The sequence below is a fragment of the Nothoprocta perdicaria genome, unplaced genomic scaffold, assembly GCF_003342845.1.
Source record: "Nothoprocta perdicaria isolate Ctin4 unplaced genomic scaffold, notPer1 scaffold_0, whole genome shotgun sequence".
Classification (NCBI taxonomy): Eukaryota; Metazoa; Chordata; class Aves; order Tinamiformes; family Tinamidae; genus Nothoprocta; species Nothoprocta perdicaria.
In genome coordinates, this window is record NW_020454092.1 from 15,915,254 (window position 1) to 15,932,166 (window position 16,913).

General features: G+C 44.3%; 1 protein-coding gene and 1 long non-coding RNA gene across 2 annotated transcripts in view; both read right to left on the bottom strand.

Moving 5' to 3' along the window:
* Positions 1-6,068, bottom strand: part of LOC112959750 (cytosolic carboxypeptidase 6-like) — a gene marked incomplete at its 5' end in the record, with an annotated part of 175,890 nt that extends 169,822 nt beyond the window's left edge. Inside the window, one exon of the mRNA XM_026053846.1 lies at positions 5,999-6,068. Coding sequence (XP_025909631.1) covers positions 5,999-6,068 — 70 coding nt within the window. The remainder of the gene's footprint in view (positions 1-5,998) is intronic.
* Positions 6,069-6,132: 64 nt separating this feature from the next.
* On the bottom strand, positions 6,133-15,646 carry LOC112942937. Its single transcript, XR_003248488.1, has 2 exons — positions 15,597-15,646; positions 6,133-6,324 (listed from the first exon to the last, which is right to left on the bottom strand). It is a non-coding gene; the product is annotated as an uncharacterized LOC112942937 (long non-coding RNA).
* Positions 15,647-16,913: the final 1,267 nt, after the last annotated feature.

Below are 16,913 nucleotides of genomic sequence, written 5' to 3' on the forward strand. Positions count from 1 at the left end.
GTACAAGAAAAGATCTCCTGCTGTGGCCTGAGCTGCCAGCAACAACAGGGAGCAAGAAAAGCAAAGTGGATGAACTATAGTAATAGCCCTGGCATATCCTGACCTAGGTCAATTGAGTAAATGGGATATTATTCCAGGCCTCATTTCCAGAAAAAGCCATCTGACAGCTGTTACCTTATAAATTGATCTGTAGAAACAGGTGCAGAACAAGTTTCTTTTTTTTTTTTTTTTTTTCCCCCTTCCCTGTACTGAATTAAAGCACCTGAAAGATGTGCTACATGAAGAACTAGGTCTTTAAAGCTGAAGGTCTTCCAGTCTCTCTACAAGGAGAGGTTTTCAGCAACTGTCTTCTATATTGTTAATATAAAAACCTGTAGAAAACCTAATCTCAATTGCTGCATAGCATAACTATGATTTGTGGGACCCGCAGGAGCCTTAGCTGGAAAAGCACATAATAAAAAATAAATAAATAAAAATAAATGAATAGTGCGGAGGAGGGATGTTCTTGACCTCAGGAAAGCATTGTGAACGCAAAAAGAAAAATAATCCATTTAAAAGAATGAAGCAAACACTTGATTCAGACTAGAATCACCAGGCAAGACATTATTTTCAAACCAGCTTTGTGAAGTTATACACAGAAAGGGCACATAAACTTAAATTCCCATAGGAACAGCTCACCTACTCTTTGTTTTGCAATTCTGAGAGGATCAAAAGAGCCATTTAATGCTCCAAATCCCCCACAAAAACCTCTCTCGAACACATTTCAAGCAGGTTAGGTGGAAGGGAGGAAAACTGATCAGATGCATCATGAATTAGAGAGTGCAGAAGCTTGTGGGCATCTCCCCTGAATGCAAAGCTGTAATTAAACGCTTCCTGTAGGAGAGGGGGACTGTCCCCCGGACACTTCTGTCGATCCACATTTAACAGACCCGGCAGCCAGCTCGGTTCAAGCACACGAGCTCTCCGCCGCGGTGACCTTTGCTGTCAGCCCAGCGCGTCCTGCTCGGCACCCGCGGCTCTGCCGGCAGCACCGCACGAGTGGGAACGGGGAGACGTGGAATGGAAATCGCGATCAACAGGCAACGCGTTGGCCCCAATTAAAAAATTAAACAGGTGTCCAGAGACTGTCAGCCTGAAGATGGAGCATCTACGTTTAATTAAAGGGATAACTTTAGCAGAAAATGCCACTCCAGCTACTGTCAGAATGCATGATTAATTTGTGATAAAACACCCGGCACTGTCTAACAGAGGCACACGGCTGGGGGACACGTATTTACACAAGCGCTTGCTACTTCTTCAAGATATTAGCAATGACCCTGGGCTTGGTGTCAGTGCATGAAAATGAAATTCTCACATGTGGTCTGCCGAAGCCTCAGACTTGCCGGAGGCTTTCTGAAGCAGCCCAGCACGACGGCGTGCCATAGAAGAGGAGCGACAAACACGCGGCCCGCCACGCTCAGTGGGGTCACTTGCCTCCCTCTTCGCCTCGGTTCATCAGCCCATCTCCAGCAACACCAGCACGGAGCCTTCCTGAAGCTGGTTACACCAGCCCTTTCCTAGGCACCTCCTAACATCTCCTTTCCTCACCACTGCAGCAGGTGCAGCATCTGCTGCTCATCAACCACTCTTTCAATTAACATTTTTTTTTCCCCCTCCCCACGATTGTTTACTCTTTTAAATAAACCTGGGCTGAGCTACTCTCCACTGCCCCCAAAGCACAGAAACAGAGCTTAGCTGTCATAACTTTGTTATTTGAGACTGTAGTCTCCATAACACAGCTGCAACAAGCGAGGTTCACATGTTAGTATCCTTGGAAATGAAGATCTATGGAATGCCATCGAAAGCCCCTTCAAAAATTCATGCCGCAAAGAACCTGTATTGTTAGCATTTCACATCCCCACTTGGATGTTTGTTTGAATTCATAGTTAAAGGGTTAATACAGTTTGTATAAAGCTTCCTAGGGGAAAATCCTTTGCTTCCAAAGAGGTTTCCCACCTCATGCACGTGATTTCCATGATTTCTTAAGGCAGCCACGTTTAATGGCAGTGTGAAGTTGTGTCCAGGAAATTAACTTCTCCACGTACATCATGTGGATCCTCATGGCCACACCATACCTAGATCCTTCTGTGAGCAGGGAATGGATGGGACATATGGATGTCTCCACAGACATTCAGCTTCAGAACTGAGCATCATGAAGATGCTAGGGAAAAGCATAGAAAGGAAACAAGGATGTAGCCAAAATACACATTCAACAGGGCATCCCATAACTTCTTGGAGATAGGTGGTATAGTTTACATGTACATATCATACAAGGGTGAGCTGGGCTAGTTGCAAGACTCTTGGATCCCCTTTTCTAGCCACTAGACTTCCACACTGCTTCCTTCTCTTTCTAAAAGAAAAAGACTTTTGCAGGCTTTCTACAGTTCTAGCATTTTCAGTAATTAAACTTATCTCTGAGGCAATCTCATTTGGGATTACCAGGTTTCCTATCTCCAGGCTAATGGGGTCAAAATGCTTAGCTGCCCTCCTGCCTGCCAGTTTATAGAATTTTGCTAATGGATCATTTCCTTCCATGGGGATAACACATTGGCTATTAGGTGCTCTCTTGTTGCACTGTGATTTTAGGTGGTCAGGCAGTAATAATAAGTGCTCTAGTTATATGGGATACTTTATTGCCAGATTAAATAGAGTAACAAAGCAGCGAGAATAACTTCTTGCTCATGACCTTGCTGGCAAGGCTCTCCATGAAAGACAAGGGGGACTCCTGCAGCTAGCTCAGTGGTTCCTCACTTTCCACTTAGCTTATGCTCTGCCACAGATTTTAACACATTTGGGCTTCCAAATTGCAGTACTGCCCCAAGCACTATACTTAAATGCCCGTGTCCTAGGAGAAACCCAGCAAAATCAGTTTATCTGTACTTTAACTCCTTCCCCATATAAATTCTGCATCTGAAATACCTTGTTTTGTCTCAGTGTTACTCATGCCTTCATTTTACATTGTCTCACTCTTCCGTTGCTGCAGCAGTCAGAGGTCTGACCAAATTGGCAGCTCTGTGTGTTGAAAGGGGAGAAGGAAGAAAAGAGAAAAAAATATGCAGTATGCGACCTATCCCTTTTAGGCAAAGTGGAGTCTTTCCAAACAAACCAGCACAGCATTACTTGGACTGCATTCAGACCTGCAGAAATTGGCTTCTTGCCACTCTCATCACTCCAAAGCAAGTTTTATGCGGGAATAGGACTGTTATATACTTAATAGGTCCTGGTCTTACTGTAAAGTGGGATGATAGTGACTTGTGCTCACAATGTTGATTTTCTGGTAGGAGCATTTAATATGATTCATTAGACCCTAACCCGTGAATGAGCTAAAGTGATTTCCGTCCCCCCCACCACCATCCCTTCAAGGCCATTACGTTGCACAGAAAGCAATAATCACTTGTCAGGCTCTCCACTTTGCACACAGAGCCTTATTTCCATAGAGGTGAAAATATAATAGTTCACTCAAATGCTCTTATTTTAAAGAATTTAGTGCACTCAGTGTGAACCTCACATTCTTGCCTGTTTTTTAAGAAAAGGAGAAAAAAAATCAGATTACAGACAACCAGTTTGACAGGGTTCCCATTCACAAGAGCTCAAGACAAGATGAATTAAGTTAATTGGGGGTAAAATGAAGCACTTTAAAGTGTGTCTCTGGAGCTCACAGAACTGAGAGAAGCACAGAGAAGATCTATTCAATTATCTGTGGCTGTGAGATTTGTTTTGTGGAAATCACAGCATTCAATCCATCCGTTCATATCTCTCTCTTTGCCCACGATCCCTTCAGACCTCATAGGCTAAGCCATCCAGCTGGATCAGCCTAAACCAGAAGCTGTCAAAACTCAAACTTTGACTCCATTAAAAAACAGTGTAGATGCTTGCCAAGTTATTTTTAATGCTGCATATAATGACACTGAAATACAAGTGAAAGGTGCCTCACATGGGTCCAGACACGTCTCCTGTTACAGACTGGATTTATCAAACCGCACACAACCTGTGATTTGATCTGGGATCTTCCTGAACAAAAGACAAGTCATTAACATCCTCTAAACACCCTCACGCAAGGATGTATTAAGACAAAGAATAATCACGCACAGGCGGAGCTTTGAATGGGATCTTGATTTAAGCATCCGGCATCTCGTCTGCTGGGTCGTAGCTGCCGGCAGGTGACCTGATCTGCTCTCCGAGACCAGCGCTCCTGGCCAGCCACATCTGGGGACAAAAGCAGCACGGAGCGGGGCGCAGAGCTGGTCGGGACGCTCTGCCTCCCGGACACGGCTGCTCCGTGACTCCCCACTGAACTCCCGCTCACACCAGAGGTGCCAGGTGCAGGCAGCTCGGGAACACGCAGCCGGAGCCGCCGGCGGAGGAGCAGCGTCCTCCCTTCGCACACCTCTAACATGCCTGCCGGCACAGCTGCTTCCCGCAGCTGCCTCCACGGAGACGAGCCCTGCCCCAAACATCACATCCCAAAATCCCAGGGTTACAAAGAGGCCGGATGTCAAGCGGTGCCCTGGGCCACATGTTAATCCAAGGTAGACAAGTCCAGTGATGAGCACGTCTACAGCCCAGTTACAGACAACACTGGATAGCACAGAGCATCAGACAGTAAGGACTCTGCCCCTCTGAAACACCCATTTTACACACTCAACCCAATCAGTACCAGGATACTTCACCAGATTATGCTACTGGTAAAAGGGGAGAAAAAAGCTTAGCTTGTCAGCTTGAGTTTGATAACGGGGTCACCATCCACATGGATGCAAAGCCAGGGTGCTCCAGCATATGGACAGTGATAACTTGTCAGGGCGAATTCTTCAGTACAAGGAATCCTGCAACTCTGCACTGCAAGCCTGCACGTAATGGAAAAAATCACACTCGAGTTAAAAGAAATCAAGCTTGCGAGAAATATATATGGTAGCCCCAAACACATGAAGTACAGGTAGAAGGTCTTCATTTAAGTCTCTCTTGCTTGGAAAATAATAAATGCAGTTTTTCCCTACTTCATGTTGCTTCCCTTTGATGAGTAATAAATGAAAAGGCAGCTGAAAACAGAATGCAAGTGCAAAGCCCCAGATTTAAAAGGGACAAAAAGTCCATCTGTCAGAGAAATCCAGAAATCCAAAGTACCAGCGCAGAGGCCACCTGCCAAGAAGGTTTTGTGTTTATGTTAAATGTGGCTTTAAGGAACAGAAATGTTCTTAAAGATAAAGGCAGTCGCAAGAATGACTAACCAAGATGCACAGACAGTAATTCCCTCCTTTGATTTCCTCTGCTGTCACTACTATCAGCTAGACATCTGAACGAAAATCAGCTTAGAAATTTTGATTCCTTAAAAACAGAAAAACAAACTCATAATCCTTAGAGGAATACAGAACTTTTTGTCCTCCTGTGCACCACCTTTGGTGCAGTGCAGGAACAAATCAGACCATGGCAGGGCTGCAGCTCTCCCCGAGGACCCCAGTGCCCTGTCACGAGACGTGTCAAGACGCAGAAGCATCTTGTGCTGATGGACCTCTCCATTCCAGATCATTCTGCTCGTCAGACCAGCTCAGGGAGCACGATGCTTTTCACAGCTCGTTCTGCTTTCCAGACTTAAAGTGAGAAGAATTCATTTTTCTCCATCCAGAACAGAGAGGATTGACTCTCCGTCTTGTCACAAGAGGCAAACCTGCATAGAGGAACCTGACCTTTCTCCTCACTATTCCTAATACATTCAGATGCTAAAATATCCATCTTCCTTCCCTAGAGCTCAGTGCTTCCTAGAGCACAGGAGACATTACTATGCTTTTACGCTGAATTAGAATATTCTTATTCTTTTTGTTTTGCCTGAGGCCAGAATTCAAGTGCTGGAGAATGAAAACACAACAGGCAATGCCTAAGAACAAAAAACTCATACAAGGAGAGATGAAATAGGATGAGTAGGAGGCAGCTCTGTGGCAATATAATTACTTTAGAAGGTAATTACCTGTCCTAAGGTAGCACTTGAGGGCTACGTGGAAAACCTCTGTGGTCCCAATCCTTCTTGGATGCTCATATCACAGTGCTAACACCAAGTTCTGGATATAAAAAGCTCCAAATTGCAGAAATATGTACTCAGCACAAGTGATCAAACTGTAGTATAAATCCAGTGCTACCTGCTCACTTGATGTCACAGGCACACAGACACTGTTGGAGACTTTCCAAGTTATCTCCTTGTCACTTGGTTACATGCTGGGTCCTACACTTCCCGCTGGGAATAGTTTGGCTTTGCCTCCTCATGTGGCTCCTGCTGGGACCAAGGCAGGAAAGCAGCTGTGGGAGAATAAGCCAAACTGCATGTCAGATTATGGGGTCAGAACAACATACAGGATTCACTTCCCAGCTATCTCTTCTATGCTAATGCAAAATCATTTATTTTAACAGCTAGCCCTGACTTATCCCATCCAGCTCCCCTGCAAGGGACGCACTCAGCATCAGGGGGCAGCTCTGCACATTTCCTCTTGCCAGCCACATACTCAGCAGCTCCATTAACCCGTTCCCAGGGGCCTGAGCCACTCGTGACACTCTCCAAGCAGCATCTATCACCTCCACAGCCCCTAGAGACAACCTGGCTCCTCCTAAAGTCCCCCTGTGCCAGTGGAGAGGGGTGCCAGAGCAGACACGCACTAGACTCTGCTTTAAAGTGAACCTTATTTCAACCCCCTTCTGACATGAAATCTTCTATATTTTCTTCCCCTGCCACCAAAACCTAAGGGATGCTACTGCACTTCTACAAGGCTCCCTGAAGAGCTCAGCCCCAGAGAATCAACTCCTCTTTGCTGTGTTTTAGGCTCCTCGCCACTCTCCACTAGACTGGTTGCGGTCCAGATTATGGCCCTCAGCAGGGTCATTTGGACAGAGCCCTGTCCCCTGCTTGCCAGCCCTGAGAAGGAAGCCTGGCCACTGCATGTCAGCAATTGAAGGGTCATTCTTAAACATATACACATACATACACACTCTAGGCTTAACGCCCTTGTACCCTGGCCATTAAGTATAATTGTATTCTACATCAATCACACGATTTTTTCCCCCTTAAAGGATATTAAGTGTAATTTCTACTATGCAAATAGTCCCAGCTTCATTAATGGATTTTTAGTTTCCAGTAGAAGTTACTCTTTGATGAATGTGTCCAGATGTCAGTGCCTGAAAGATGTATTGGAAGGAAGAAAAATTCTCTGGTGCAATGTAAAAAGGTCCATTGGAAGGTGGGGGTTGGGCAAGCTAGAATTATAATGAAAACAATTAAAATTCCCATCTCATGACCATTTACAGATCTTCCAAAGGGGCTCTAAATTAAAGGAAAATGTCACAGAACATAGATGCTTCTGCCAAAAAGCAGCATTAAAAAAAATGACAAATCCCAAACAGTTCGAAAACTCCAGTTAAATCCAACGTGTAAGATTTCAAGAGCTCAACCAAAGCAAGCAAAATAGGTTGGGGTGAGGGGAAGGAAGAGCAGCAAAGAAATCAGGTCCAACAGGCTGCTACAGGAATGAAAGAGGGATGACCAGGTAAAAGCTGTCCAGCAGAATACCCCACCACTAAGAGACCTATGGATTTTAGATGTTTTCCCCAGTGTAACTGATATCTTTTCTACCATCATGTCTTTAACAAATTCAGACTCTGTTACTATAGCCTCAGTTATTGCCTTTTCCCAACCACAGATTTTTTTTTTAAAGGTTAAAACCTCTGAACATGAGAGATATCATATAATACCAAGAGTTGCTGGATGAAGGTTCTCCCTGCTCCCAAGCCCCAAATCAACGTGGAGAGATGGCTACGTGGGCTGCATTTCCTCCACTTTTTTTCATTGTTGTACTTTCCTTATCTGCAAGGCTGTGAGAAACCTTTTTTTGGAATAATTTCTCATTTATATAGTGCCTCTGTTGGTGTGCTTGTGGATAGGGGATCTTGTTTTATTTTTAACCTTTTGAAAAAAAGAAAAAGAAAAAAAAAAGAAAAAAGCAAGCCATCTGCCTGAACTTCTCCTTACACTCTCTTTTACTTAGGTTTACACTGGAGAAACCTCAATTATAAGAAATACAATAAATATTTATTGAACTGGTGAAAGCAATAGCATATGCTAAACACGCTCTGTTTTCCTGGATATTTTTTCTCCCCCCTTCATCAAGCCCTTGTTCTGTCAGAACTGTTTTCATGTTAGCATTAGTCAGTCACTCCCCATGTGTCAGTAAATGCAAAATGCGCCTGCTGCGAGACAGCGAGCGCGGGTGCCACTTTGCAGCTCCTCGGGACGCGAGCTGGCGCGCGGACAGACAGCACGCGGAGGGTGACAGGCACCGCCGCCTCCCGTCCCCAAACACCACACCGGGAAAGCGAGAATACCTTGGGAACAGGGCTCCGGGCAGGCGCGTGGAGCTGAGACAAGCTCCTCGTCGCCCATGATGAGGGAGCATCGCCTTGGTGCCAAGAGGCCCCACGGGAAAAGCAGCCCCTGTCCCTGAGGGTGGGCTGGGGGGCTGTAAGATGTCTTACTGACAAGCACTGCAATGATCCCACTCCTCATTACGGACTCACACACATCAAGCTGCAGCAGAAACATGTTTTCCTTCCCTTCCTGCCCTACACAAACATCAGCTTTGGACACCCGCACTTGTAGAGCCTTGGGACTGGTCTGTCTGCAAGCTTGGTGCTCTGAGGACTAGAAGATGGGAAGATGGGAACTTGTGTTAGACCATCTCCTGCCTGGTGACAGGCTCAGCTTGTGTTAGACCATCTCCTGCCTGGTGACAGGCTCAGCTTGTGTTAGACCATCTCCTGCCTGGTGACACGCTCAGCTTGTGTTAGACCATCTCCTGCCTGGTGACAGGCTCAGCTGTCCAAAGCTGATCTGGTGGCTGGTGAGCAGGGCAGTGAATCGCACTCTGAGCGCCTACTACCCCAGCCAAGGTCACTACAAGTACTTGCCATCAAACTCAGTGTCCAAAACTGGGAGCACATGCCTATGCGATCCCATTCCATATCATGCAGGCAGACTCTGATACTTCCACCTTGGGGTAGAGCACCACTGCCAGAGGAAGTTACAGGATAGGAACTTATTGTTGACTGAATCCATTCTTATTGTTTTACTATCTATTACCCTCAGGTTAGTGTTTCTGATAGCTCATGGATTATCAGAAAAACAGAAGTGGTTTCAACACTGCACCTCATTTGCACTGACATGAGAAAGACAAAAAATGGATGAGGAGGAAAGAGGAGGGAAAACAAACAAACAAACTAAAAACCTAAAACTCAGATCCTCCTCCGGAGTTCACCTTCAATTCCCAGGGAAGACTTTTCTCCTGAAAACTGCTACAGAATGATTAGTGAGGAGTTGCATTCAAGACCTCTATTTAATCTCCCATCCATCAGTTGGCACCTTTGGCATTTCAGCAACCCAGGCTTCCCACTACACCCGGCACTTACATAGCGCTTCACCTTCTCTAAGCACTTAATTGGTATAATAGGTTAATGCCAATAGTTTAGCTCAGCACTGGCACAGAACAGGACCATCCCACCATAGATTTCAGTCCACAACTGTTGAGGAACTTATTCCTCTCCATCAAGTAACACCTTATGGACAGGATCTCAGCAATTACTATAAACCAGTTAGGCTTATAAAGAAGCTATGAAGAGCTAGATGGAATATGTAGATCAACATCTCTTAACCCTCCTTCACTTCGTCCTGATATAGGGATTCACGTTAAAAAACAGGCATCTGGGTTGAGGTTGACCTGATATGCAGCAACATGATCACAAGCACCCTCACATACCTCCACCGGGCTGAACTCTGCTCAACTGCATTTGCCAGTAGCATTGCCACAGTCATTTGATGATATTTCAGAATATACCAATGCCTTCATTTCATACAGAAAACTCTTCCTTAAAGGATAACCATCCACCCAAGAGAAGGCTTAGCAAGCACGAATGCTGCCTATAGCAAAACACTTCAGAATGGAAGGCATTCTTGGACATCTTGTTTGGCTGGGATTTAATAAGTGTGAAATAAGTGTTATCATCAAATGTAATACTCATTTCCCGAAATAATACTCTGACACAGCACTTGTTATTTCAGCTGATCAGAAACATTGCTTAAGTAATAGGAATTCCTGATGAGTAACCCAGGAGCCCAAGTCAAGATTTTTATTTTAACCTAAGGCAGTTACTTCTCTTTACTCTGAGTGTTTACAACATTTGTAAGAATTCTTCTGTTACCATCAACTTAAACATCATGTTCTCCCAGCAGTGGAACAAATACTGGATGATTAAGCGTTGATGCCCAAACACTGATGTGTTTGGGATTAACAGCCATACCTGTTTAAGGTCTTTTTTTTTAAATTTTTTTTCCCTCCATATTTCAATAAGCAAGAGCAGAGAGGGAATTTAAGCCCGTAAGGCTCTGTGAGCAAGTGCAGGAAAGACCTCAGGCAATAGCAATGGGATGTTGCCAGTCCTAGGCAAGTTCTACAGGTTGGAAATGCCTATCTTCAAAAAAGCTCACTGTCAGACACGATATTTTTCAATAGAGATAAAACTGATGGGAGGTTTTCTTTCTGCATTTCTGTCTGCTTTTGGCACAGCAGACCTGTGTGCATGAGAAGCAGCTCTGACTTGACAGCGAGTTGTAAAGCTTTCCCTCTTTATCAAAGCAGGGCAGACGAGACAGCCTCTCCTGTAAATGGCTTTTTAATTGAAAGATTAGAAGTTCTCTTATGCAGTTTGCATTAAGCACACAAGAGTGCAGCAGTTCAGAAGAGTCACCTAAAGCACAGGCATTTCTGAGATCTGGCAGCCCCAGAGTGGGAAGTGGCAGGGATCATCACCATAAGATGGGGCCAAGCCTGGGTCTCCCACCATGAGGTCAATGCATGCTTCAGGTCTGGGTGGAAGGAGCTTGATGAACAATTAGGTATCTCAATATTTCAAGCACAGCCTCTCTGTGGTAGGGCCATACATCATCAAGAGAAAGTTCCCCTCCTAAGAGGGGTTCCGGTGCTGCCTGGCTCAACAGGGAGGACGTTTTTTGTTTCTTGGCAGCTGGGAAGCTCCCACCCTTGCCACCTTCCCCACATAGAGCTGAGATCTCTTGCAAGTATGCAGAGGGAAACACCGGAGGCCTGGGCTGCAGCTGAGTTCAAAGGCCAGGGCTGACTGTGGAGAGCACTTTTTATAAGGCAGTCAACTATTGTGGTGGGAACCAAACTTCCTGTTTGGGGAAAGGGACTGACTTAGTTTAGTGGCAAGTGGAAAGGAGAAGTTGGTGACAACATTAGCAGCCCAAACTGCATGATCAAAGTCTCTATTCAGGCCATCAGATTTCATCAATTTAACCTGTTCTTGACTCGTGCAACTCTGTAGCACAGCAGTGAGAGCTGAAACACTTCTGTCCAACGGGAAAAAAGGCCAGGACAATTTGAGCATATCCCAGTAAACAACCTAAACAGACATTTGGCAACATCCATTCTCCAGGGCTCTACTGCCCCTGACACTTCACAGCTCCCCCTTGCACTGGCATGGAGCAGCCAGAAAACCCCAATTTCTGCAGGAAACTGCAGGAACAGACACCCAGACCAGCACAGGAACAGTAAGGGGAAGTCTTATGATTTTAATGTCACAGAAAATATTCAGCCCTTCCCAGGAATAATCTCTAAACCACTTTAAGTTTGCTCAAGGAACCCTGCCCATAAAATCCAGACATTTATGCTACATAACCAAGAGAGTTGCCAACATGCTGGAAAACAGGAACCAACGATAAACACCCACAAAGTAGTCCCTGTCAAACTAACACAGATGAACATTTCTACTTATTATTGCACAGCCATACGCAGCACAAGACATATTTCCAGGCTCAAATGGTTCATTATGAAAGAGAACAGACAAAGAAAACAAAAACAGTGTCACTGGGGGAGAGCACCTCGTGTGAGCACCCGCTGTTCCACGTTGTACCACCCGCAGGATAAGACAAACCAGGCCCACTCGTGCAGGACAGCAATGCCTAGAGTTGCAATTACTGTAAATAACCCAACTGTTTTCTTCAAGCTGGTTGAGAAGAGACTATTTCAATAAAAAGATGTGGATTTTATCCAGCTGAGAATCTTTTTGTTTGAATCCAGCTTAAGGAGAGAGAAGTGAGAGGGAAAAAATAAAAGGGAAGTTCTTCTCTTTAAGCCTTGCAGAAATCATCCATCACCCATCTGTCCACCTTGCACCTCATTATTATTATTCAAGACTGAAACGAGCATGCCAGTTCCGCTTTTCCCTGAAGAAGGCTGGCATCTAGACAGATAGCAACTGCTATCAAAATGTTTCTTTTCTATGCTCTGCCCTCCCTCAACCCCATCCCTTGTGGTAGGAATAAATACGCAACCCTTAAAGTAAATAAACTAGGTTTAATGAACCATCAAGAGGGAGGAAAAGAAATGCTGAAGTCTGTTTTCTTCCGTTAGACTTTCAGGCCTCCATTAAATCACTCTCCTCATGGTCCCTTTCATCCTCCCGAGTTCTCAGTACAAAGTAAAACTTGATTGCAGATACACGCAGGCTTCAGGATGCGAGGCACATCTGTCGTTCAAACCGCAAGTCCAAAACATAGCTACAACCACACTGTAACTCTTCTGGACATTGTTCTAATGAGAGGATTTTAGTTTAGCGTGCATTGGAGTAGCAGCTACCACAACCCATTAGAGGTCTCTCAGCTGTTTGCTGTAATAAAGGCAGGGAAATTTAGGGGAGGCTAAGTATAAACTCCAGGTTCCAGAAGTATTTTAAGGACTGGAGCCATCCCACTGGCCAAACGGGAAACTAAGTCATCAGTGTAAACATATCCTCTGTTCCCTGGAGGCCTATCTGCAAATCTTTCTCATGCAGGGGCGATATTCCCAAACCTGACCTTGCTCAGTTTTTGGTTAGAGTACTCCAGGTACCCTCCAGTCAAATTGTCTACCCCAAATTTAAATTCTCACCACCCAGTGCAATAAAAGTAAGGTGAATGACAACATTTTTCACATCCTCCTCTATTTTGGATGCAGAATTTGTGGAATAACTTAACAGGGAGCACCGCTCCTGACGCGAAGGTTATAAGCCCCACAACCAACCAGAGATGAAGCCACATACTACTCTACGTTAAAACATAAGCTTTAGTAAATAAATTAGAGCCCCAGATGCATTTGAAAGCACAAGGCCTTTCCCCTCACTCTCCTAGATGGAGAATAACCTTGTGACAAAGAGGGAACGGGGCAAATGAAGTGTCCTCTCCACAATAACACTGTCCCATTTTGGTATCTCACATCAAACAACATTCTCCTTTATAACAAGCACAGCAAGAATATTTATCAGGAAAAACATAAGCCAGAGAAGGTGAGAATTTTTCCCCCTCTACGTTATCTCAGAATTTCCTTCCTGTCAAAGTTTCACACTTTGGCTGATGTGTTTTTTCATGTAATACATACATACAGTTTATGCAGGGTCATATCTGCCTGTGCCTATGTTAGAGTACTCTATCCTGTGCATTCATATGGGCGGTCCTGGGGACATGCAGCTCAGATGGCAGCTATGTGAGTAGCTAGATTTGATGAATATAGGGAAAGCTCCATTTGCTCTTCATTTCCTCAGGGTGTTACTTCTCTGGGACTTCAGGTCTCAGACAGCAAGCATAAACCTGGGGAAGGGGCTGCACAACCATGCGATGCAATTTGGGCTTCAGCATGTGGGTGCACACAAGATACCTCGCAGACATCCTGGTGACTCCAGGTCCAGACCAGAAGGTGGACCTATGAGGACCTATACCAACATCTTGCCTTCTCCCTCCTCCTTCCAGAGGGAAATTTCCATTTCATATGCCAGTGGCTTAGCTTATACCAGAAACCTCTCTCTCTCATTCCCCAAATTCATTAAGATCATTAAGGCATTCACCCCACTCACTGGTAAGCCAAGATAATTAGCAAATGACTTCTTGATGCTACGGAAACATGTTGAGAAGGTTTTTGTGCAAACACAGAAGCTGGGATTGGCACAGGGGAAGGGAAGGAAGCCCCACAGGAATGCAGCACTTCAGCAAGTGAACTAAGAACAGGCACATCCCAAACATGACAAAACCAAAGCCATCCCCACACTGCGAACAGCCAGCATGGATACAGACCATGTTACAAGTGCAGTGCTAGCAGCAGGAGCTTAGAAATCAGGTTCTCTTACAGGCAGTGCTGAACTGCCTGCAACTCAGGCATTCAGCTGAAACTCTTCAGGGTTTAACTCTGATTGTATTTCCCATAACACCTGTTACTGAACATGGTGTTTGAGGGACCCCAAGGCCTGATGCAGCTGGGCTGCAAGGGGGGGATGCACCAGTAAGGAGCAGCAGCTGCTGCAGGCAGGTTGGCGAGTGCACGAGCTGCATCTCAGCATCTCCCCTCAGCCCCCCAGAGCACGTCACCTCTCACATCACATTACCCAAAGTGCTGTTTGTTCAACATCTTTTATAGTTTTCAGTTTCACATACTCAAGCCAGAGCACTATGATCTGCTACGGACAGAGGCTTTTTCCAATAGCTTGTCCCTAAAAAGAGTAGCAGAGTTTAAGTGTCAGTTATTTCATAAATATAAAATAGCCACATTTGGATTTCTTTTCTTAAAATGAATCTGCTTTACTCCTTTAGCTGCTTACTCATTTGCACTTACCTTTTAGTGTGAATCATGTAAAAGGTTTTGGAACAAGTACAGAAGAAGAATAAAAATATAATGGTTTCTCAGTGCTTGAGGGCATAACTCTAATTAAAAAGAACATTCTTGCTTTTAGCACCCAGATTTCTCTCCCTCCAAACTCTGAACTTTGACATTTTCAATCTGAGATTTAAAACAAGAAAGTAATTCTCCATACCACAGTGGAGAACTGGCTGCACTGTGCAGTGGAAAGAGGTGTATGGAGGGAGAGGTTGAAGTATAATAGACTCATCAGGGTTTTGCACTAGGAAAATGGCTATTTGCTCACACACAGAACAAAGAAAAAGTACACTCCTCATCAGACATCACCATTGATGTATCAGTTATTTACAATGCCAGAATTTCAACAATGAACAGGTACGTGCACTCTCAGACAACACCTCAAATAACATATATATATAAATTGATTTTATTCAAGTTTCCACGCACCAAAATCCGTTATTCTCTGACCAAGTCCATTGTTGCCTGGGAGTAACCAAGCCTGAGACCAGAACTGCTGTTTGTCTGCATAACTTGTCTCTAGGAGCATCATCTGAGATGGCTTTTTCCCCACCTCTATTCAGCTAGCAGGTCTGGCAAAGGAAAAACCTCAGTCGTGTTGCATGCATTAGGGCACCTTTAGAGCTGAATTTATTTCACCTGCTCCACCATCAAAACCCACCTCTATGCCATATGCCAGGCTGCCAGGAAAAGCCCTTGCAGATAAGAGATTATAGAAACACCTCAGATTACAGAGCAAGGGCCATAGTAGATGTCTGAACCAAAAAGCATTCACATTTCCCTCTAAAAAAATTGTATAAAAAGTTGACAAGCTAAGAGCATACCACTTACCTCTAGTTCTCAATAATCCTTTTCTCTAGCTTCAGCTCTGCTTCAGCCCTGTAATCTGCATTTAGGTCACTCAGTAAATTACCAGAGCAAAACCCAAATTAACAACAGATTACCAACATGCCACAGGTGTGGCCACTAACACCTTATTCACAACACATGTTTGACTTAGAGTTTCCTTTACCTTTGTGAGGTATTATTTATTAAAAAAAAAAAAAAAAAGAAAGTAAATGTGATGTGTGTTTTAGAATCTACTTTTATGAGCAGCTGAAAAGTACTCAGTCTTGGATTTAGGGGAGGAAAAATACAGAAAAAGTATAGAACCAGGTCCTCAGGAAGTAGAAATCTTGACACTAGATCAAGACAAACTAATGAAAATTTTTAGGTGTGGAACCAAGACTCTGAAGACAGCAATTTGGAAAGATGCAATACAATTAAAGATAGTAATAATTTAAAATTAACAAATGCTGGTCTATTTTACCTCTAATAAATTACACTCCATAGTTCATGTCTTCTTGCAGCAGGAGCAATTCAATCATATTACCTTCAGTCAATAGCACTGTTGATTTTATTTTGTGTTTCAATATATGGGAAACATTTGCTAACAGTAAATCAAAAAAAAAAAATGTGTGTATTGATTTCCATATGAAAATCGGCTCAGGAGCTAATGTGAACAGGGGACTAAGTTCTTGTAATAGTTCATATCCAGCACTTATTCCTAGATAATGCACTTGTAGCTGAGGCTAACAGAAGGGATTTACAAGGGAGCAACCTGCACTCCAGTGGGACAGCCGACCCCATGCATCACCCCAGTAGGAAAACTCAGCATTAACCAACCTGACCAAAGTCCTGACATTGCAATGCAGAGCACTAACAAGGAGCTAACAGAGCAATATGGACTGTCCACAGGGACCTCGGTAAGGAGCATCCCTGTGGTAGGGCCTGCCAAGAAACTATTCTGCTCAGCAGCAGCTGCAGGTAATTTATTGTTGACTTTGCACCCTCTGCCCATAGAAGAGCTTTAACTAGTTTGTGGATGACTGATCAGCTTTAGCTGTCAGATGCTTCAAAGAAAGACAAAGACAAAATGCAGGTGTTGCTATAGAGTGAATCTTTTCCCTCTTGCTCTATTGTAGACAGGAGAACAAGTATTTCAGTCTGTGTAAGAGCAAAAATGGACGCAAAACATGAGTGTTTGCCAAGGAAAGGTCAGAGACAGGAAAAAAAAAAAAAAAAAAGTAAAATCTAGCCAAATCAGAAACCTTCAAAAGGGCCAAACATTGATCCAAAAGACAGCTGCCTAACAGCACTGCAGAACAG